The 23,756-nt window shown below is 41.8% G+C and overlaps 1 protein-coding gene across 4 annotated transcripts in view; it reads left to right on the forward strand.

The window, feature by feature from the left end:
* The window catches only part of JARID2 (jumonji and AT-rich interaction domain containing 2), a 280,860-nt gene that overhangs the window by 163,735 nt on the left and 93,369 nt on the right, over positions 1-23,756 (forward strand). For 3 of the 4 annotated variants that reach the window (XM_050788023.1, XM_050788025.1, XM_050788024.1), the window contains one exon: positions 3,546-3,687. The exons of the other annotated variant lie outside the window; for it this stretch is intronic. In XM_050788023.1, the coding sequence (XP_050643980.1) occupies positions 3,546-3,687 (142 nt within the window). The remainder of the gene's footprint in view (positions 1-3,545; positions 3,688-23,756) is intronic. 4 annotated transcript variants of the gene reach the window in all.

Raw genomic sequence — 23,756 nt, forward strand, 5'->3', positions numbered from 1 at the left:
ATACTCATTGCAATCCTCAGAATGGTGGAAAACTCGGAGTTCTCTGAAGATTTAGTTTGATGAGGGCCTGGAACAATGGAGTCAGTACTTTGATTTCTTTTTGCTCAGTCATGCCTTATCAGAGTAGCCTTATCTGTTTTGCATTTTGTGCACATAAAATCGTTTAATATTCCTAGGTATTTTTCATGTGTAAAATCTCTTCGTAAAATTACCCCTAATTTTTACTTAGGCAGTTGATTTGCAGGGTGAGAGGGTAGTTGGGGAGAGCATTATACGTCTCTTTACATTTATGCTTCTTAGACATGCACATTTTTTCCAACCTGTTCCTTTTTTGAGTCTCTGTTTGCCACGTTAGCTGATTCTTGTAACTCTGTGACATTTTGCAGGCAAGCGTCTTTTTTTTTTTTTTTTTCCTGCAAAATTATTCGTAAAAGGTACATGAGGCCATGTGTGGTTTTCACTCCTGTAATTCTAACACTTTGGGAGGTTGAAACAGGAGAGGATTACTTGAACCCAGGAGTTTGAGACCAGCCTTGGCAACAAAGCAAGACCCCATGTATTAAAAAGAAAGAAAGAAAGAAAGAAAATTAGTGGGGCGTGGTGGTGCACACTTGTAGTCCCAGCCAGTCGGGAGGCTGAGGTAGGAGGACTGCTTGAGCCTAGGAGGCTGAGGCTGTTGTGAGCATGTCACTACACTCTAGCATAGGTGACAGAGCAAGACCTTGTCCCTCCGCCCCCACTGCCCCCCCCCCCCAAAAAAAAAAAAAAAAAAAAAAAAAAAACCCAGAGCAGCCAAAGCAGCATCAGTGCCACCTGGGAATGTGTTAGAACAGGAGACACTTGGGGGGGTGATTCACATGCATGCTCAAGTTTGAGAAGCACTTCTCTTTACAGTCATCCAGATTCTTTTGACAGCAAAGCTGTCAACAAAAAGCTTAACTTTTTTACAGTAGTCCACTGCTAAATCATTTGTTCAGTCATTCTTTCATACATTCACCTCTTATTCAGCTAAGACTTCAGCTGCTGGTATGTACCAAAGGGTATAGGAGCCTTTCCCAGTCTTCCTGAGCTGCACCTAGTCCTTATTTAGTTTCTTTTTGATACCCGTATAGCTCTTCTTCCTCCTTGTCCTCTTCGTCCATCACCGCTACCTGTTTTCAGGCTTACTGCAAATCCCAACTTTCTTGTTCTTGTTTTGGTATTGCAAGCTTGTCGGCTGGCTCCATTGGCTCACTCACTCTCCTCTCCAGCACTTTCTTTTCTTCACTTACTACTGAGTGATACATATGATACATACATATGTTTGTCTGTCTCTCTTAATTTTAGATTTTGATTAACCTGTATCCCCAGTGCCCTGGCATATGGTATTTGTTAAGCAAATGCATGGATAAATTCAGAATTGATCCCTTTTTTGCTTTCTGTGCTTTATTCTCCATTATGTTATACATGTGTCTGCAGTCTCAGCTGAGGCAGGAGGATTTCTTGAGCCCAGGATGTCAAGTCTGCAGTAAGCTATGATTGCACCACTGCCCTCCAGCCTGGGCAACAGAGTGAGACCCTGTCTTAAAAGCAAAAAGAAAAATTTGAACTCAACTAAGACAATACATATGTATGACATCCATCCTCTTTTTTTCCTTCTAAATTTTACATCTGGGTCTTTAACCAGCATTTTTATTTTCAGTTTTCTATCCGTTTTCTCTGTGATAATTTATCCATCTTCTCTTTTTACAGATAAGATAAATATCTTCCTTGGCCAACTCTAATCTTGGTTAAATGTCGCCTGTATCCTAATTGGGTGGGGGAGGGAATCCCCCCTCGCACAGTGATACTTGTAATGTGTTCTAACTTAGTGCCCATCAGTAAAGATACGATTTACACTACATATGTAATTTTAGTTTCTGTAGTCACACTCAAAAGTAGGTGAAATCAATGTTAATATATTTGATTTAATCTAATCCAAAATATTTCCACAATTCATATAACATTATCAATGACATGTTACGTTCTGATATTAAATTACAATTAAGTAAAATTAAAATGTATTTCCTCTTCCACACTAGGCATATTTCAGGTGCTCAGTAGCTGCACATGGCTAGTGCCTACTGTAATGGAGAACATGGCTTCAATCTCTGAAACACTGGCCACGCTTTTATCCTTGGATTCTTAGATTTCTATACAGTTGTCTCCTTTTGCCCTCACAGTGCAAACTCCCAGCATTTTCTTTGGGGGTTTTTATACATTTCTATTTCTGTATTGTAGTCACAACTCTTAAAGCCTCATTAGTTGAAGTAAATAACCATGTGTTTTATTTTCAACCTTATGTTATCACTCATACTCTGAAATGATGTAAAAATAGATAACTGGGGAAATGCAAGCAGAAACAAGCTAGGTCCCAGGGCTTTGTTGATGTGTACTATGTTCATTCACAGTGTTTATATATTTTTGTAATCAAATACATAGAACACTGTGTTCTACATAGTGTTTAGTACAATTAACAGAAGTCACTTTCTGAGATACTTCAGTCACAAAGACTTAATACAGAGGAATGAAGTGTGCATAAAATTGGTGGAAGGACTAGAAGAGCAAAAATCAAGGGGCCACTCTGTATTTTTGGCTTCTAGATCAATCCTCACAAAACTGCAGATGCTGGCTAGCAGTGCTGTTACTGCCCAGCTCTGGTTGCCTTCGAGGGTGGTGGCTAGACAGTGGACAGCGGGTCTAGTCGCTGTGGACATGAGTATCAGTGGAAGCTTCTTGTTGGCAGAACCTACATTGATGTAAGGGACTCTGAGGCTATTTTATTCTCCCGTTTCCCTATAGTGTGACCTTACTGCTGGTTAAAATACTTCCATATCAGTTACTACATAGCTGCTTTTTAGCCCCCCGAGGGCCCGCAGCTTCTTTCCACATTTTGGTTCCTAAAAGCACATTCATGGGCACCAAGACTCGCCTGCTTAGCATCTGCTATCATAGAGAATCCTTATCCTTTGAGATGATCAAAGGCAAATCTGGTTACAATCTAATCTTATAGATGGCTATGAAGGAAAACAAGTGCAGTAGGATTTCTAGTTAATATCTGAGATGTGGCTGCAAAGATAAGGCTGCCTTTTCTTGTGTGGCAGGTACTGGTTCCTGCAGGCAATTCCAGAAAGGATTTCAGTATCTGTAGAGTCAATATTGACTACTTCAACAGTGACTAGTTTGATAACAGATACTCCTTTCTTCCTTTCAACCCTTTAGCTGCAAAAGATGTTTATGTACTCTTTAAAAACGAATCCTCAAGCATAGCATTACAACTCCAAATTTCTGGTCGGATTTCTTACTGCTGAAATTGTTTCCCTCTTAGGCATTTCACTCTCTTTAAAGGTGTCACATAGAATGAGGTTTTGCTTTTCTCCACCCATTCAAAAGAGATGTGTGCTTTTCAGTTCTCTTGTGTCCACATTCTTGTCTGTCTTCACCAGCGTTGTGTAGGGTTGACTGTGGTAAAGTGCTGCCTCCTGATGTGATGTATTTAAGTGTTTGTCCCCTTTTCTCACCTGTAGGGCTCCTTGGTAATGACCAGTCTAAGGGATTAGGACCAGCATCAGAACAGTCAGAGAATGAAAAGGACGATGCATCCCAAGTGTCCTCCACTAGCAACGATGTTAGTTCTTCAGATTTTGAAGAAGGGCCGTCGAGGAAAAGGTTAGTACCCAAGGCTGCAAATATTGGTACCTTCAACCAGGGACTGCAAACTCAGGTGCCAGTTCTCGCCACATGATAATGTGAGCGCACTCACCCAATCTTTTGATTTTCATAGAGGAGCTAGAATTACGAGGTTTCGTAACAAATGTCCTGCTTTCTAAGTGTTGTCTAATAATTACAATTAAAAATGGGAAAAAAAAGTACTCTGGACTGAACAACACGTGTTCTTGCTGGCACAGTTAGCCAAAGAGTTGCCAGCTTGTAATGCTTGTCTTAACTGTTCATTTTAATTGATTCTTAGCAGCCGTCATCTTGAGGAATATATATATTAGGTGATGTTTTGCCACTTCTGAAAAGAGATCTTTCTAAAAATTTGAAGAAGTAAATGTGGTGTTTCTGAGACATTTTTTCCTTGTCAGGAAAGCTGAAATTACACTGTGTATTTTTAATCCCTTGCTGTTTAACCAAGTTCCAAGTTAGTAGCTGTGGAATTGGTGCTTAAAACTTAGAACAGCAGTTATTTTTATGTGGCTTTCCTAAATAAGCTTAAGATAGTTTGGTAAGGAAGTTGGCTTTAGTAGTTTGATAAGAGTTTGTGGTTTCATGGTCAAACAGTGGCAGTGACGTTTTATAATGCTTTTACTTGGGTGTTTTTGAAACCCTTTGCCTAGTATCTACCGTACTTCATACCTGTTATTTCCTTTTTTTCCCCTCTTATAATTTATATTTCCCTTTGTTCTCTTTATGTTTACCTGGATGACTAGCTTCATGACTTTTTCTTAGAATTTGTTAGTTTCAGAGATTGAAGGAAAAGGAAAAAAAAAAAACCCTTGTCTGCCCGTCTCTGTCTACTCATTCTGGAGAATTTACTTTTCAGAAACAATCTACCTGTGTCTATCTAAAGAAGAACAGAGTAGAGTGAAAAATTAAGAGAAAAGGACAAGATTAGCCATGTGTAGATATTTAAAATTCCTGTTTTCAGGTCTGAAATTTGAGATGCATAGCTCAAAGTCTTTATTTTCTCCATCACGAGGTGTCGTCTTTTAAATAGCCTTTTAACTACATTGAATCTGTATGCTTCTCTCATTTTCTCTTCATCCTCAGCACTTTGTCTTAGAAGATGTCATAAGATTCGTTATTAGTATAGTTAGGATCTTCCCGTGTGCTGAGCTTTGTATGTCACTCCTTTAAAAAGAGTGTCTCAGTGATGAACCTGTTATATTACAGCTATTCCATAACAAACATTCCCCATTCCAGTTTAAAACATGAATTATCACAAGAGAGTGATTTTAAGGATGTGTAAAAAATTGTGTCAGTAAATATATTGGAATGTGTGATAATATTATCCATGCCTCCAACTTGGGCATCTGGCATGCATCTGGCATCAACTTTCATCTCCATTTGAGGAGCAGAATTCTCTGAGTCTGGGCACCCACCCTTTAGCTCTGTGGCTGGCCATCACCCTCACTTCTGTCTGAGAGCTGGTCAGCATCCAGGTGCAGTGATGTGTGTTGTAGGCTTCATTCTTAAGGAGGGACTCTGTCCCTAACTCATTGTGATTCTCTCAGAAGATAGTGCTGCTAGCTTTCTCTTTGTATCAGACCACAGTGTCATGTGGCACCTGAGTGCAAAGCAGTCATTTAACTGGAATTTTTTAGGGTAGTAGAAAAGAGAAACTCTTTTCAGAGTTGGCTGAAGGAAAACTTAGCCCTGGCAAATCCTTTTTAATTATTCTTGTGTCAATTATCTTACTGAATTAAGGATTCATTGCAACCTGCTAACTTGGTTTTGGTCTCATGAAGGTTTTATGTGGATTAAGGTTTGATAGGCTTGGGTAGATTTTGAGGATGGTCTGGGGCACTCTTGATTATAGGAGAAAGATTTTGTAGCCTTCAAATATGTAGTGTCATTAGGGTATACATTTATTTTTTGTGGGGGTTGAGGGAGACAAGAGTCTTGCTCTGTCACCCAGGCTGGAGTGCAATGGTGCGATCTCAGCTCACTGCAATCTTTGCCTCTTGGATTCAAGCGATTCTCATGCCTCAGCCTCCTGAGTAGCTGGAATTACAGGCACACACCACCATACCTGGCTAATTTTTGTATTTTTAGTAGAGATGGGGTTTTGCCATGTTGGCCAGGCTGGCCTTGAACTCCCGGCCTCAAGTGATCCACTCACCTCCGAAAGTGCTGGGATTATAGGCGTGAGCCATCACACCCGGGCAGGGCATGCGTTTCTTGTGGTGTTGCAGGGTATGTAGCAAGCATAAAATGGTAACTTAAAACTTAAGGCCTTAAAGCACTCCTTTGTTTTGATCTTTCAGTATTTAGTGGATTGGGATGAACCCTGCCTTCAAAAGCAGAGTAAATGACTTGGGACCTGAATTTCCAGAGCTTGGGTTGAAACTGTTGAAACTGTAATACATAACCTGTCTTCAACTCACATACAGAATGACTTTTCTAATAGGGTAATGGAATGTGCTGACTCTGAAGATGAGAAGTTGAGTCTAAAGTAACTACCTATAATGGCTATTTTAAAATAGTATTAGTGGATTGTTGAACAGATGCTAATTTTTACTTGTGAGTTTAAAATTTCCTAAACATTATACATGGGAAGAGTTTTTTTTTTTTTTCCCCCCTCACTCTTGTTGACCAGGCTGGAGTGCAGTGGCGCGATCTCACCACAAACTCCACCTCCTGGGTTCAAGGGATTCTCCTGCTTCAGCCTTCGAGTAGCTGGGATTGCAGGCATGTGCCACCATGCCTGGCTAATTTTGTAGTTTTAGTAGATGCAGGGTTTCTCCATGTTGATCAGGCTGGTCTCAAACTCCTTACTTCAGGTGACCCACCCACCTCGGCCTCCCAAAGTGTTGGGATTACAGGTGTGAGCCACTGCGCCCAGCAGGGAAGAACTTTTAAGATTGACCATGTGCATTCTCTTTTGGCCTTTAGACTTTGTAAGAGAAAATACTGATTCTTAAAAATTCATATTGTTGTAGTTTGTTTCGTGTTGCTATAACAGAATAGCTGAGATTGGGTAACTTTAAAAATACAGAAATTTATTGGCTTATGTTTCTGGAGGCTTGGTATTCAAAGACTGAGGGACTGCATCTGGTGAGAGCCTTCTTGCTGCATTATAACTTGGCAAGAGAGCAGAAGAAAGTGCTAAGCTTGGTTTGTGTTTGTTTTTTTTTTTTTTAAGTTTAGTTTTTAAAGAGATGGGGTCTGGCTCTGTTACCCAGGCTGGAATGTAATGGTGTGATCATAACTTACTGTGTTCTCTAATGTCTGGGCTGAAGGGATCCTTGTGCCCCAGACTCCTGACTAGCTGGGACTGCAGTCAGTCACATGCCTCCACGCCTGTCTAAGCTTGCATTTATAACAAACCCACTCCCTAGATAGTGACATTATTCCATTCACGAGGGCAGATCCCTCATGATGTAATCACTTCTTAAGATCTCACCCTCTTAGCACTGTTGGATTGGAGATTAAGTTTCCAACATTTGAGCTTTGGGGGGCCACATTCAAATCATACGACAGGGTCATAATTTATGGACGTGCTTTGGAAAGAGCATTTTCTCTTATTTTTTAGAATGATACGAATTGCTAGTTAGCTATTCTTATACATTTAATTACTCCTGCTCTACACATCCTTTTTTTGTGCATGATTTTAGAATCATCAGCAAAATATATGCCTTTTGTCTACAGTAGGGTGATGGGGAAAGGGGAGAAGACTGAGAGGGATTTTATGTGCTTGACTTCCTTCTTACGGAAAATAAAAATCTATGGTGAAGACTGATGCTAGCCTCAGTTCCAACCTTTTCCAGTCTGCTTTTCCAACCTGTACCTTGAAGCAATTACATTTTTCTGATGATGCTAATAACTTGTTTTAATTCTTCAGTTAAAACATCCGTGTATTTACTAAGTGTTATTTTTCTGCAGAAAACCCCCCGAGTCAGATATTGCTGTATTTACTGCCAGTGCCTTTACTTGACACTGGGGATCTATCTTCTTAGTGATAGAAACCAGTGGAGTCCAGAGTTCTTTAGGGTTTTGGAGTTTTCTCGTTTCTGACTCTCTTCCTCAGAGTTTTTCTTTATAGAGGCAACTATAACAACAACAACAAAAAACTCAAAACCAAAACTGGTATATTTTTACCTAGCCATCGAAAGGTCATCTGAGGTGCTTGTTGACAAAAGGAGAAGCCAGCCCGCTTCAGAATCTCTCTGCTGTGTTTGTGGAAAGGGCAGCCCAAGAAAAGATGACCGGAGAGATTCTGTGCTGGTTGGACCCTGAAGGCTGAGTCTTGTTTTAGTTCTGGATGTTGTTTTTCTTTTTCTTTTGATCATTGTGGTAGGTGAGGTTGTTTTTTTAATGCTATATTTACATAGTTTATAATTTATATTGTTTAGAATGGAACCATTACAGAGACTTTCATCCTGTTCTGAATGTGAAGGCAGCCCTGCCTATCTCTCTCATGTTGCCCTTTCGTTCCACTCAGTTGTTCTTGTAAAGTGTGTGTTTGCCGCATCAGTCTCTCAGTATGTGTAGAAACCGGAATGGACGGAGTTTGGTGGTTCGGGTGTGGACTAGTGGTCAGAAACTCTTCGGAAGGATGGTTATGGAGATGAGGATGATTTGTTTGAGGAATGAAAAGACAAAGTGCAATGACTTTGGTGATGGCATTTTTTAGATGTAAGTAAATACGAGATCTGAAATATACGATTCAAAAAAGAGGTCATCTGAGTTGGCCACTAAAATAGAGAGCAAGATTAACTGTTTGTATTTTATCTGTGCGTGAGTGGGCGGAAGAGGGTAGAAAAATTTCAAGAGAATGGTGATTCTTAAGTGGGTCTTATGGAGACTATGGTGCAGCATAAAGAGTATATAGACTGAGGCCGGGCTGTGTGACTTATCAGTGTATCTTGAACGTTTACTTGTTGTGTAAATCAACAGGTCTTACATAATACAGGTTATATAATATAATATGTCTGGGCCTTAGTTCTCTCATCTGAAATATTTGAATCACAGTAGTAACTGCCTGATGGTGTTTTGTGACCTGAAGAAATTAATTCTTGAAGAGAATTTTGGTGTATTGGTCAGGTGCAGTGGCTCACACCTATAACCCCAGCACTTCGGGAGGCTGAGGTGGGCCGGTCGCTTGAGTCCAGGAGTTGGAGAGACGTGTGTGGGCGATATGGTGAAACTCCATTTCTTCAAAAAAAAAAAAAAAAAAAATAGCTGGGCCTGTTGGCATGAGCCTGTAGTCCCAGCTATAGGAGGGTGAGATGACAGGATCGTTTGAGTCTGGGAGACGGAGGTTGCACTTAGCTGTGATCACGCCATCACACTCCATCCAGGGGGACAGAGCCAGACTGTCTCGAAAAAGATTAAATAAGCGAATAAATAAATAAATAAATAAATAATAATTCTGATGTACAAACAGTACTCTGTGTGTTAGATGTTAGTGGCCATTGTCAGTATGTGTGACACATGAATTGCTACATGTGAGTATGCACATCCTTTCGAGACTTCTCTGACGTGTTTCAGAGGGTTTTTGAAATACACAAATGATGATTTATATCTTTCCTCTCTGTCAGCCCTACCACAGCCATCTGTAGGCAGATGGAAATGTATGGGTACTCCCTCTTTTGAAGTTACTGAGTCACTGGAAGGACCCTGTGGTGTGTGGTGTAAATTTCCCCTGCTGAGCTTGGTGCTACCTGATGTTTGCCTGAATGGAGCAGGCAAGAGTGGTGGGGTGAGCAGATACCCTTGTGGCTGTTCATACATTAGTCATAGCTTCACCTTAGGGAGAGACCCCCTAGTGTTTAGTGTTGAGATCCCTTGTTAACTACATTCTTTTTTTTTTTTTTTTGAAAGATGGAGTCTCGCTCTGTCGCCAGACTGGAGTGCAGTGGCATGATCTCGTCTCACTGCACCCTCCGCCCTCCTGGGTTCAAGTGATTGTCCTGCCTCAGCCTCCTGAGTAGCTGGGACTACAGGTGCATGCCATCACACCCAGCTAATTTTTGTATTTTTAGTAGAGACGGGGTTTCACCATGTTGGCCAGGATGGTCTCTATCTCCTAACCTCGTGATTGCCCGCCTTGCCCTCTCAAAGTGCTGGGATTACAGACATGAGCCACTGCACCCGGTCAACTATATTCTTTAGAAGAGTATAGTGCTTTTTGTATACTAACACACTTTAAAAACTCTGAGAGTTTCTATTTAACTAGTACAGAAGTACAGACTCAGTCTCTGCAGGGATGTAACTTTTTTTGTTAAACAAGGAGCTGCTGTATTTTAGTTAGGCTTTCGATCCTGCAGGACTTAGTTTAAACACCGTTTGTCCTATTAGATTGAATTTTGAATGTAAAGAATTTTTGGAAGTGTTTGGATTTCATAACTCAGTGTACTCTGAGATATGACATGCCTCTGGATATAAATACATGTTGAAAGTGGTGAGAATTCTCTCAGGCTTTTAACAGGTATGATATTCACAGCTACATTGCCTGCACTACTGTGTTCTTTATTCTTTTTGGTCTGAGATACTTTGATGGTATAAAATACTTTTTTTACTTCAGGTTTGAAAGGAAGATAAGCCCAGATGTATGTCTTGCTTGATAGCATGCATGAATTGGTGTTATTCAAAGTGAGCATCCTTAAGAATTAGAATTATATTAAATAAGTGCTTAGTTTTTGCTCATTCCTGTATCAAAAATAAGTTAGTAGTATAATTTACTATTAAATGCAAAAAAGTGAAAGCAAAAACAATCAGCAAAAGGCTTAACATTTCTCTTAACCCTTGATTTATGTTTAGAAGCTTCCACTGACCAGATTATTTGGAGTTTATTTTGTTGTTACAACCTTGAGATATATTTTATAAATAAGAGAGAAATACTATTTTAATTTTCAGCTTTAGAGTTATCATGGGTGAAATGTACTCTCTACTGCAGAAAGTAAAGAAAATTGAGTAATAGATTATGATGTGGCAATTTTGAACACAAAAGATGTGGATGTAAATATAAAGTGAATATGGGTGAATCTCGCCTATCTGCTGTTTCAAGTTATCTACCTAGTTGCCATGTTTGCTTCTAGTATCATTTTCATTTGCTTTTGCTTGAAGGATTTTAACATTTCTAACATTAGGTCTGCTGTTGATCATTCAGCTTTTGTATGTCTGGGAAGATCTTATTTCACCCACATTAAAAACATGCTTTTATGATAATTGTAGAATTACATGCAGTTATACAAAATACACCTTCATTTCTTATAGATATTTTTGCTGGGTATAAAATTTTAGTTAATGGTCATTCACCATCAGTACTTCAGTGACACTGCTTCACTGTCCCGATGTGCATCATTTCTGATAAGAATCCTGTTGTCATTTTCATAGCTTTGTAGGAGCAATCATTTACCACAATTTTCTTTTGAATTCCTTGTGTTTTGGCAGAGTTTTTATTTCCAGAGCTTGAGATTCATTGAGTGTATTAGTTTTGTAGATTTCATTTTACTATGGAAAAATTGGAGCCATTATTATTTCAGATATTTTTGTGTGCATTAGTCTCCCCGTTGGGGACTTCATTTGCATATATATTACTCCGAAGTTGTCCCATAGCTCATGTGTTTTGTTCCTTTTTTGATCTGTATGTTGCATTTTAGATAGTTTATACACTAGATCTGCTGTTAAGCCTGTTGAATATATCTTTCACCTTAGACATTGTTATTATATTTTAGAAGTTAGAGCCAGGCACGGTGGCTAACTCCTGTAATCCTAGCACTTTGGGAGGCCGAGGTGGGTGGATCACCAGGACAGGAGTTGAAGACCTTCCTGGCCCACATGGTGAAACCCGTTTCTACTAAAAATACAAAAATTAGCTGGGCGTGGTGATGCGTGTTTGTAATCCCAGCTACTCAGAAGGCTGAGGCAGGAGAATCGCTTGAACCCGGGAGGCGGAGGTTGCAGTGAGCCAAGATCGCACCACTGCAATCCAGCCTGGGTGACAAAGCAAGACTCCATCTCAAAAAAAAAAAAAAAAAAAAGTTAGATTTTGGTCTTTTCATAATCTTCAGTGTCTCTAGTAATATGCTTATTCTTTGGTGTTTCTTGAACATGTGGAGTACCGTTATAAGAGATATTTGAGTATCTGTGCTATTTTTGTCTTCCAGTATTTACAAAACAGTTTTGATTGATTAAATCTTCCTCCTCGTCAGTCATATTTCCCTCCACCTTTGCCTGTCTGGTAGCTTTTTATTAGTTGACAGGCATTGTAAATTTTTCTCTGTTTGCTGTGGGAAATGTTCGTATTTCTTTACATATTCTTGAGCGTTGTTCTGAGATCTGATTATTAGGGAACAGTCTGATCTGTTTGGATCTTGGTTTCAAGCTTTGTTAGGTAGGGCCAAAGCAGTGTTTACTGTGAGGCAATGTTAAGCAAAAACGCTTATGAGTATTTTACTTGATGTCCTATGGATTATGTTTAGCATGTAGCCTAGTAAGAATGGGCACTATTCCTGGTGCTTTTACAATTTGGATACTGTTCCTGCTAATCCTTTCTGGAAATACTTTCTCTTGGGTAGCTTCCTAACACAAGTGTGCTTCTTAGTACTCAGCGGAAGACGTGAGGAGTGCCCTTGGCAGATTCCACAGTTGTCTGTGTGGCTCTGGCCTCTGCTGTGCTCTGCCTTACACATTCTGTCACCTTGGCCTCCCCTTGTGTTTCTCAGCCCCAGCTCTGCTTGCCCTTTCTGTAACCACTGCAGCCTGGACATTCTCTCAGGCCACTGAGCTGGGGGGATCATTTGTTTTCCGTCTGTCGGGCATCACAGTATGTTGCTATATGGTGGCCATTGTTTTGTGTGGATTTTTAGCTCTTTCAGGCAGGCAAGAGGTATAAATCCTGTCTAGCTTCGCTAAAAGCGGAAGTTCTTTCTGTTCTTTGAATGTTGAATGAGAGTGAGAGACAGACACATACCATCAGGAAATGGAACTAGCCACAGTCATAGCTTTTCATTTAGTTTTGTTAGTCTTTAAAAAAGAAAAAGGTGAACAGTGTAAGTAAGCCCGGACTCCAAGAAAAAAATTTCAAAATTAGTAAACATAAGCATTCAGCCTATCATAAAAATAGTAAACTCCATTCCATAATAAAGCCTGTGACTATTAGAAGTCCTTCGTTGAAGCTATGGAATTGGTCTCTTCCATTAGGAAGAACTGACCTTAGCCTAGGTAATATTGTGCTAAACATTTTTACCTTAATTCTTTTGAAATACCTGTTTTTTAAAGGTTTTACCATCCTCACTTGGCAGCTGAGTTAATAGGATTTGGATCTCAGCTTTCGTATCTATAATGCCTGGACTTTCCCACTGCACCATATCACCTTCCGTAAGTTGTAGCAAATGTGGGTTTGAATTTTCAGGTGTGTCATCTGGACAGCAGTTGGCTTGGTGAACTGTACTGGGGGTGGGGGTGCAGTTTGGGCTGGGGGCTGGCCTGGTCTACAGCTGCGCTGAGGGTCATGTCTCGCTGTTGTGCCTAGTGTTACTCTTCAGCTCACCTCTTCTAGTAAATCTTTTTTCTGCCAAGGGATATATTCCTTCTTTTCTGAAGTACATGAAATGCCTTTCTTCATTGGAAACTGAGCCATGGATACAAAGGGGGAAAATTTTAGCTTTATCTTGAGCAGAACCTATAGCTCCTGAAATCCTTTCTTGGGTCTTCCAATGTTAGACGTCCTTTTGTGTAAGGACCCCAGAGAGAGGCTCGTCCAGAATGTGAGAGCCGGGAGGGCCCAGCTCAGCTGACTGTTGTTTCAGGTAGCTGCTCCAAGTAGATCTATGATTACTTGTTGATTTTAGTGGGTGGTTCTCTATCTTTCTGGATGAATACTCTTTTTCTTTACTTTTCCTGTGGTGAGCCGGAGTTGGTAGGTTTGGGGGGTGGTTAACATCACAGTGCCTGCTTGTGGATATTCACCTTTCCCGTGGAAATCTTCCAAGTTTGGGAGGGAAGTTTGTATTTCACGCACTGTACCTTCACCTTGATCTGAAGTCAGCAAGGTGAACCTGAGTTCCTGGGTTTCGGTGTCTGAGGTTGGATAGCACAGAGCTAAGGAAGCGTTTTTTGAGTGTGCCAGCAGTTCTCACTGGGCTGTTCACGCATGCTCAGTTTCATGGAGGCTGCCCATGCTGCTCATTGACATTCATGGTCAGGTTCTTTCCCTGTGGCAAAAACCCTTCTTCGTTCAGACCTCCTTTAACTCACAGTTTCTCACCTCTGCTCTGGGATACCCAAGACAGTGGTTGTGTCTCCCCACTTCTGCTTCCCGCATCATGGAATAGAGCCCCACCATAGGTGTCTACAGAATAGAGGAAGCTGGTCAGATAAACACGAAACCTGACTGGTTTTGTGTGTGCTTCCCCTCTCCCCCTCCCTCTCTCGGAATTTTAACTGCTTGGCAGAGTACTACTTATATGACTGTTTTGGGATTATAAAACAATCTTTTGTATTGTTCCAGTTTACAGGAAGCAGCTCCTTTTTTCTCATTAATGACGCCTCTTGTTGAGTCCATCTTGTGTTTCTCATGGGTTAAGCCTACTTGACTATGCTGTCAAGGCTTACAGATGCGGCTCTGTCTGTCTGTCTGTCTTTCCTTCTTTCCTCCTCCTTTCCTCCCCTCCTTTCCTCCCCTCCTTTCCTCCCCTCCTTCCTTCCTCCCCTCCTTTCCTCCCCTCCTCCCCTCCTTCCTTCCTTCCTTCCTTCCTTCGTTCCTTCCTTCCTTCCTTCCTTCCTTCCTTCCTTCCTTCCTTCCTTCCTTCCTCCCTCCCTCCCTCCCTCCCTCCCTCCCTTCCTCCCTCCCTTCCTTCCTTCCTTATTTGTTTGAGACAGGGTCTGGCTCTGTTGCCCAGGCTGGAGTGCAGTGGTATGATCTCAGCACACTGTAACCTCTGCCTCCTGGGTGCAAGTGATCCTCGTCTCAGCCTCCGACTAGGTGAGACTACAGGCATGTGCCACCACATCCAGCTAATTATCTGCATTTTTTGTAGAAGTCGGGTTTCACCATGTTGCTCACGCTGGTTTCAACCTCCTGGGCTCAGTTGATCTGCCTGACTCGGGCTCCCACATTGTTGGGATTACAGACGTGAGCCACTATGCCTGCCCTGCATCCCAGTCATCTGTGATTGGAAAGAAAGCTGAGGTCCAGCTCGTTTTTTGGGGTTGGGGACAGGATGGTGGTTTTGGCTTTTGGAAAGAATTGTGCAACTACTAAATTCAGAAAGATTAAAATAGGAGGTAGAGTTCAACATCACAGAAGGAAGAGTTTGGATGGGGAATGTGGTTTGTTGGTGTAACACTGTGAGGCGAGTTGTTCCTGAGTCATGGGACAAAGACAGGCTGGTATTTTAAGTTCACTTTTATGGGTCATGTGTGGGGAGATTTGTGTGGCTTAAGTGGCAGGATGGACTGCAGGTTCCCTTTCAAATTGTTACTACCTAGATCAGGATAATTAAGTCTGAGAGGTGTCTTTGTATGCTTGACCCCACCCTGGCCCGAGCACATATTTTATCCTTGGTGTGGGATATCTGTGTGCAGGATGCTGGAGAAGCTTGTCACTTCTCATCTGCACTCCTTGCTGGCCTCTGTTTCCCTTGGGGCCATGATAAGGAAGAGGTGTGAAAACGTGTCTGGTGACCAGTGTTTTGGGTTCCTGCAACTGTGATGACCTTAATGGTGCTGCTGTGCCTTTGCAGGTTCCCCTTCCTTGGGTCTGTAGCTCCATTTTTGTTATCTCAAGACAACTCCTCTCCCGGAGAGCCTTTTTGTTACCTCTGGTCTCTTTCTCTAGTGGTCAGGCTTCATCCCCTCGCTGGTCTGCGTTGTTTGGCCAGTACTTACTACTTTTACTGCTTAGACATCTGAGCCCACATTCCTGAACTCTTTCTTGGAGGCACACAGATGTGGATAGACCTGTATGTATTCATCCCTGGCTGACTCTTTTTTTTTTAAGAGATGGGGTCTTGTATTGTTGCCTACATTAATTAGTCTCAAACTCCTGGCCTCAAGTGATCCTCCTGTCTTGGCCTCCCAAATTTCTGGAATTACAGGCATGAACCACTGTGCCTGGCCCTTGACTGTCTCTTGATCTTCAAGCCCTTCTTGGCTTGTTTTGATTCAGAATTGATTTACACCAGGAGTAGTTCTGTCTCCACAATCCTCCAAATACTGTGGCTTAATGTCAAGCATGTTTTTCTAGCACAGTCTTATAATTAACCTTTTAATTAGAAATCAGGAGAAAAGAGAATAATTTGTGATTATAGATTCATATAGACTGAGCTTGAATCTAAATAATACTCTGTCCCTGGGAGAGTCAATTATCTGAAAGAAGAGCAACTTTGCAGAGTGGCTCTGTTGATGTTAATAACAGCAAACACTTGGCTGGACATGGTGGCTTACGCCTGTAATCCCAGCACTTTGGGAGGCTGAGGTTGGGAGTTCGAGACCAGCCTGACCAATGTGGAGAAACCCTGCCTCCACTAAAAAAAATACAGAATTAGCCTGGTGTGATGGCACATGCTTGTAATCCCAGCTACTCAGGAGGCTGAGGCAGGAGAATCGCTTGAACCCAGAAGGCAGAGGTTGCAGTGAGCTGAGATTGCGCCATTACACTCCAGCCTGGGCAACAGGAGCAAAACTCTGTCGCCCAAAAAAAAAAAGCAAAGAACAGCAAACACTTACATAGCATTTATGATGTGCTGTCCACTTCCACTGTTCTACATTCCGTACATATGTTAGCCCATTTTATTCTCATAGCAAAATCATTAAGATAGGTTATTTTATTGTCATCCCCATCTTATAGATGAGAACATTGAGGCACATAAGATTATACTTGTTTGGGAGACAAGGCTCCCAGTATGTAATGCAGACTCAGTAAATGATGTCTGCTCACCTTAAATAAGTCAGTGAAGAGCCATCATAATGTACTGATGACAAAGAGAGAATAATATAGTTGTACCTTCAAAATTTTTGGAGTGGCCTGAGAATTCTGGGGTGTGGCAAAGTGATTCCATTTTAACCTTCAGAGGATTGTGACCTCCAAGGAGCACATATGCATGGGTGCTAATTTGTTAATGAAAATGCATGCTAATAGTTTTCTCAGATGCTGAGATGCAGCTACATATGATTGATTTAAGCCTGTTTTGAGCCATAGGAAATCTGCATCCCAGGGAAAGTAGAGAAGTAAATAATTTTTGTTGTGGTGTACTGTGGTATGAATGTGCCTCCCACATTTCATGTGTTAGAAAGTTATTCCCCAAGTAGAGGTGTTGGGGTCATGAGGGCTCCACCCTCTTGAGTGAACTCATACCTTTATCATGGGAGTGGATTCCTTATAGAAGGACAAGATAGGTCCCCTTTTGTCCCTCTCTTGCCATGTGTTGCCTTCTACTCTACTGTGTTAGGAAATGGCATGAAGGCCATCACCATATGCCTGTCCATCAGCCTTTAAAATTGTGAGAAATAAATTTCTGTTCTTTATACATTATTCCGTGTCAGGTATTCTGTAATAGAAGCCTCAAATGGACTAAGAGTGCGAAGTGTGCTGCAAAAGAAAGATGTATGAAGTTTGTGGAACACAAGCAGAGTGACTAGGGAAATGTTTAGGGAAATTGCTGCCGCAATTTCATTTGTGTGCACTTCATTTTCCCATCTCTGGGAGATGTAATAAGAGTGAAAAGAGGAGGAGACCCTTTTAGTATTGTTGTGCTCTTCTGGGTAAATCAGTCCTTTTTGACTTCCTAAGTGAGCTGCCAGCTGTGGGTTTCTCAGCCAATCTAATTCAGGGAAACAGGCCTATACCTGTTTCTCTGAACCTGGTAGCTGGGTGCAGTGCTGCTATAGTAATAACATGATGAGCTTCTTGAGTGCTGGGCAGTTTGCCATGGGAGGGGACAGCGGCTGCTTGAGACCTGCCACTCAGGAAGGGCCAGAGTTTTCGAGATTGTGCCTCTTGATTGTCCTTGAGTGGGGCCGAGGTTTGACAGGTGAAGGGTTCTTTGTGCGTCTTAACAGCCTGCTTCTAGAAGGCTTTGTGTGCTTCAGGGCATTCTCTTTACTGATGGACTTCGCAAGCTGGCTGAGAGAGAAGGCAGGATTAAATTATAAACTTTTCTTTACCAAGATGGTGAGCTGGAGGCAAGACGGTTAGTTGATATTCAAAAGGACACACGTGGATGTTGGGCAGGCTGCACCTTGGATAGGCCCAGCAAGGCAGACTGGAAATGACCAACAACCCAGGTGGTTTGTAGAATTAAATGAAATAACCTATCTCCACGCTATGTAGGAGGTTACTATACCTAGGTGTTGGCTCCCAAATCAGTCTAAGCCAAGATGTGCTCAGAGTCACTGAATCAATATTTGTTGAATGGATGTGGACTGACAGCACTAGCTTCCTTCAGTTATAGTAGGGAGTAAGTAGAAGAGCTTGAAGAGGGTTTCCTGTCTTCACCTTAGTAAATGAAAAACAAATCCCGATCTTGCTTGCTTGCTTTTCTTCCAGCCCCCGAAGGAAGAGGTGACTTAAGCCTAACAGATTCTTGGATAATTACAAGGGAGTCAGGAGATTTTACCATTTGAAAGCCATCAGTGCCGTTTTATAGTTTTGATCAAAAGGCTTATTTATAGTATACATTTACATTGTTCAAGTGTATGTGTTTACTAAAGAATTACATAACTGGCCTGAGTAATTTGGGGTACATCAGCACCTTGATATATTTGGAGTACACTTTGCAGGAATGTAAAGGAGAGCTGTGTCTTTCTGGCAACCCTTTGTGGTTGTGTGCAGTGTATTTTTAACCTTGCCATTTATGCTCATCTTCCTGGAATTGGGTTTTAAGAGTTTGAAACCTGGGTCTTCTTTCTTTAACAAGTTCCTTTTCCTGCTAGACTTGGGTCAGTCTCTAGAGAGGTTTTATTAGATACTCAGTTCTTCTGCATAAACCCGCACCATACTCCATCCTAAGAGTTCAGTGCATGTGAGTTGTAGTGTGATGGAAGGAATGGAAAAACCTGGACCTGCCGCAGAATGTTTGCATCCTATGCAGGTTTAGATGTTGGCGAACACTTGTGGGACTCCATATTCACCCCCATCATTTGCTTCAGGCTCCTAGCAAACATACTAGCTTCTTCCGCATTTATTTTCTAGGGGGAAAAATAAAGGGCTGGAACTTCATTGGAGGCATTTTTATTACTGCAGTGGCCATTTCCTTTTTCTGTTACCCCGGAGATCAGATTGCAGGGATATCACTTCCACCTCCCATGTAAATTATGGTCTAGCATGCTTTGTGGTTGCCATGGAAACTGATGGATACAAGTTTCTTTCCTTCCTCCTCTAAGCTCTTGCTAGGCTTTTAAACACTTAACATCTGTGTCCCATCCCTTTGCCCTCCTTGCCTTTTCACACCCCCAAAGGACAAATCTAAGCACCACCCTGATCTTTTTCAGCAGATGTGACCCACCTGGAAACATTTGATCAGTTCCTGAATCTCCCTTAGTGTGAATATGTAGACACTGGTTCCTGGCATCTTACGTGAAAGGCACTAGATGCTGAAATTGTGCGGGCTTGGAGTCACCTGGTTTGTGAAGGAGGTGACAGCCATTCATGTCACTTGTGGTTCACATGTGAGTGCTTATATGGGTTGTTAGGCCTCTTTTTTTTGTTTTCTTTTTTCTTTTTTCTTTTTAACATAGACTGCTGCTTGTTGTTAATACCTCACTTGACTGCCTAGTGCAATTGCAAGCAGTGCACAGTGCTTTGACTAAGGTGGGAATTGAATGTTTCTTCTTACTACTGTCGCCTTACACTTCCTGTTCCCTCACTGCCTACCTCCCATTTTATTGTAGAATGGGAGTTTGGCGGGTGATGGAAGGCGGCAACCAAAGTGACTTGTTTTGGAGGAAAGTTGGGTTCATTTCTGGTTTTGGAAATTTTAAGGAGGGGTTTTTATGGTAAGTGGTTTTTTCCCCCTACACAATAAGTAAATATCATGCAAGAATATTTTTTCCTTTAGGTTCAATGGCTTTAATTTTCAATGATAGAATCTTCTAGTTCCAGGCATGGTCACTCACGCCTGTAATCCTAGCACTTTGTGAGGCCAAGACTGGCAAATCACCTGAGGTCAAGAGTTCGAGACCAGCCTGGCCAACATGGTGAAACCATGTCTGTACTTCAAATACAAAAATTAGCTGGGCCTGGTGGCGTGCATCTATAATCCCAACTACCTGGGAGGCTGAGGCAGGAGAATCGCTGGAACCCGGGAGGCGGAAGCTGCAGTGAGCTGAGATAGCGCCCTGCAGTCCAACCTGGGGGACACAGTGAGACTCTGTCTTAAAAACAAAACAAAATAAAAAACTTCTGGAGTATAGTCCTCATTAACTGTCTTGATAGCTCTATTCTGATACTTAAAGCTATTCACAGAATTGGTTGAAAGCAACACCATCCATATGTGATTGTCCTGCATGTGTTTGGATGGGGCGAGGAATTAGGTGGTCGTTGCTGTCTAGGCTATGCCCGCTTGAGTAGGGATGGTCCTTGTTTATTTTTGTATGCCCAATGGTGGCAGAGTATCTGCTGTGGAATAACAATTTGCATGTTTTTGAGTGTGTAAACAAATTCTAGGAGTAGCTATACCAGCTATTAGGAAAAGGAATCTTTTTCTTGTTCTTTTTTTGAGGTAGTAGTTGTCTCACTCTGTCACCCAGGCTGGAATGCAATGGATCCATCATAGGTCACTACAACCTTGGATTCCTGGGATCAAGCAGTCCTCTTGCCTCAGCCTCCTGAGTATCTGGGACCACAGGCACATGCCACCATGCCTGGCACACGTTTTCATCTTTTGTAGAGGTTGGGTCTCAGTGTGTTGCCTGGGCTGGTCACGAACTCCTGGTGGCCTCAGTTGATCTTTGCACTTCACCCTCCCAAAGTGCTGGGATTACAGACATGAGCAACCGCACTCAGTGGAAAAGGAAACATTTCTAACGAGGTCATCACATTTCAGAGGCAAATACTCCTATTTAGAATTGTTCTGGTCTTTTGCACACTATCATATTAGAGGGTGGGTGTGTGTGTGTGTGTGTGTGTGTGTCTGTGTCTGTGTCTGACTGAAGTAAAAACTCATTGGATTTATTTTATTTATTTTTTGAAGTGTTAGGAAAGAACCGAGTACACGTTTTTTGGTAGTGATACATATGAGAGAGAGAGAGAGAGAGAGAAATGTACACACTTGTTTCTACATTCTTTTCCCTGGGTACAGAAACTCCACATCTGACCACAAAGAAGCCAAAATGTACCGTGTAAATTTTACTCCTTGGTACATCTGATTAGTAATAAGGAAGTGCATATTTCTAGCATCACAGCAGGCTTGTGAGTCCTCAAACGTCATTATAATGTCACTGAATTGCTAGCAGCCCTCTCTAATTAGTCATGCCAAGAGAAGGCACAATTCCATCTTCTTGCATGAAGATTCTCTGGTTCTTCCCTTGGTGCCAACTTAAGATTAACTCCAGCTTTCTGGACTCTTTCAAATTTAAAAACATTTAACCTCAGCATCTATGTCCATGATAATAAATAAGGTCTTATAAGGATGCCGTTAAATGTGTCTGATGTTCTTCCTAAGATTTTGTTTTTTCCTTAGGTACAAGATGTACTTCTGCATATTTATCTTCCTGGAGTTTAGTTTTCAAGACAATTTCTGTGACGTTAAAATACCGTGTATAACCACTTTATAGAATATGTCAAGTATGTACAATTAATGTTAATTCATTTCATTTACTGTATTAAAAAATGTGGAAAGAAGGAAAACATTTAAACAGAAAACAAGAACCATGCTTGATCCTGAGTTCTTTTCCTGCTATTTATATGTGGTTGCCAATTATATGTTGAAATACATGAGGCCTTTTTTTTTTTTTTTTTTTTTTTTTGAGACGGAGTCTCGCTCTGTCGCCCAGGCTGGAGTGCAGTGGCCGGATCTCAGCTCACTGCAAGCTCCGCCTCCCGGGTTCGGGCCATTCTCCTGTCTCAGCCTCCTGAGTAGCTGGGACTACAGGCGCCCGCCACCTCGCCCGGCTAGTTTTTTGTATTTTTTAGTAGAGACGGGGTTTCACCGTGTTAGCCAGGATGGTCTCGATCTCCTGACCTAGTGATCCGCCCGTCTCGGCCTCCCAAAGTGCTGGGATTACAGGCTTGAGCCACCGCGCCCGGCCACATGAGGCCTTTTGAGATGTTGCTTCTCTTATATGAAGTACTGTTCTGTTGAGTATATAACAGTGTAATAGGCCAGGTGCTTTATTGAGTTAAGTAAATTGTTTTCTAATATGATTTTAAAAAGTGCACTAAGCAAGCATTGGGTTGGGTGTAATGAGATGTCCGTCTGTGAAGTGCTTATTAATAATCTGGTGATAAAATCGCTTTTGTCAGTGCCTACTTATGTGAGGGTTGTGGGACTTTCGGGGCATGCTTTCCAGTCCAAGCCCACTTAAGCTTCTGCTAACTCTTGGGGGAATGAATGGTCTGCAGGGGCTGCTTTGAGTAACTGCACATGATCCAGACCAGTCTTGGGGTACTTTATTATTCTGTCAACTTGGAACTGTGTAGGATGGGATTCTAGCAGTTTCTAAATATATGTTGTTTTCAGAGCCATTCTTTTTCTGGAACGTAGTTACAAATTTGTTCAGCCTGTTACTCAGCCCCCAAGAAATATGTTTGCATTCATTGTGACAGCCTGTAGACTATTGGTACCGTGCAGGGCTGTAATCTGCTTGTTGTTCCGGCAAATGCCATTGTGTAATGTGGACTGGCACTTGGCCTTTCTGGAGCTTGTAGTTTTTCCCCTTTGTAGGGACTTGAACTGCCTTTGCCATAATTTCTCTCCTGATTATCATTTCTTATGCCTCCTGCAATTTAGTCTAATTGAACTATGCTGGGATAAATAGAGCCCTTACAGAGCATGTGAATGTGAGATCATCCCATTCCCTAAATGAGGAATCTATGGCTTAGATAGGACTGGGTGCTGTGAGTCTTCGTGATTAATGTTTTGAAATGATTTAGGAACCCAAATGCACGCTGATGTTTTCCATCAGCTGCAATCCATATATCTCCTAAACGATGCCCTCCTGCTGTTTGGGTTTTGGGAATTGTTTGAGGCCAAGGAGAGGAGGGTATGGCTCCTTCAGCTTTACCCTTCTGAAGGTCATGAGGAATAATTCCGACAAACGCCTTGAAGACAGTGTTTTGCGCTTTCTGTGTTGCTGTTGCCACGGCCTCCACTACTTTTAGTGTAAACAAGCCTTTTACATATTATTCACATTTCTTGGTTCAAGCCTCAGAAGACCAGGATATAATTTTAAATTGCAATTAGTTAATTGAAATTAAGTTGCCAAAGAAAGTGTTGAAGACTATGATCTTTTTCCCTTTCAATGAAGCAATTTAAGCAAGAAATTTATGTAAGCAATTTAAGTAAGAAATTTACAGGTGTCAGTTTGGATAATGACCCCATAGATTTTTTCCAGAGAGGTTCTGTCTCCAGTGTTATCCCTTTATCCAGGGACATTGAATCAGAGCTGCGAAGCAGTCTGTTTTGCGGCTTCTGTTGAAATCCTCTTAAGCCAAGTCACTAAAGGTATGCCACTGGAAAGGACTCTTGTCTCTGGTGAAATAAATCCAGCAGGAAGCCTGTTCCCAGGAATGCCTGGTTAGGTACACAGGCTCACAGTGCTCAATAGTGCTCCTGCACTTTTGCTAAGCCACTGGGACCCACAGTTCACCTGCTACCAATGTGTTACTGGTGGAGGGTGTCCAGGTTCTTGGTGTTTTGAACAAAGAATTGTACAAAACGCACACACAAAGCAATGAGGAAAAAAAAGCAGATTTATTGAAACGAACGTACACTCTACAGGCAGGGTGTGGTAGCTCCTGTTTGTAATCCCAGCATTTTGGGAGGCCGAGGTGGGCAGATCTCTTGAGGTCAGGGGTTCAAGACCAGCTTGGTCAACATGGTGTAACCCCGTCTCTACTAAAAATA

The sequence above is a fragment of the Macaca thibetana genome, chromosome 4 (assembly GCF_024542745.1).
Source record: "Macaca thibetana thibetana isolate TM-01 chromosome 4, ASM2454274v1, whole genome shotgun sequence".
Taxonomy (NCBI): Eukaryota; Metazoa; Chordata; class Mammalia; order Primates; family Cercopithecidae; genus Macaca; species Macaca thibetana.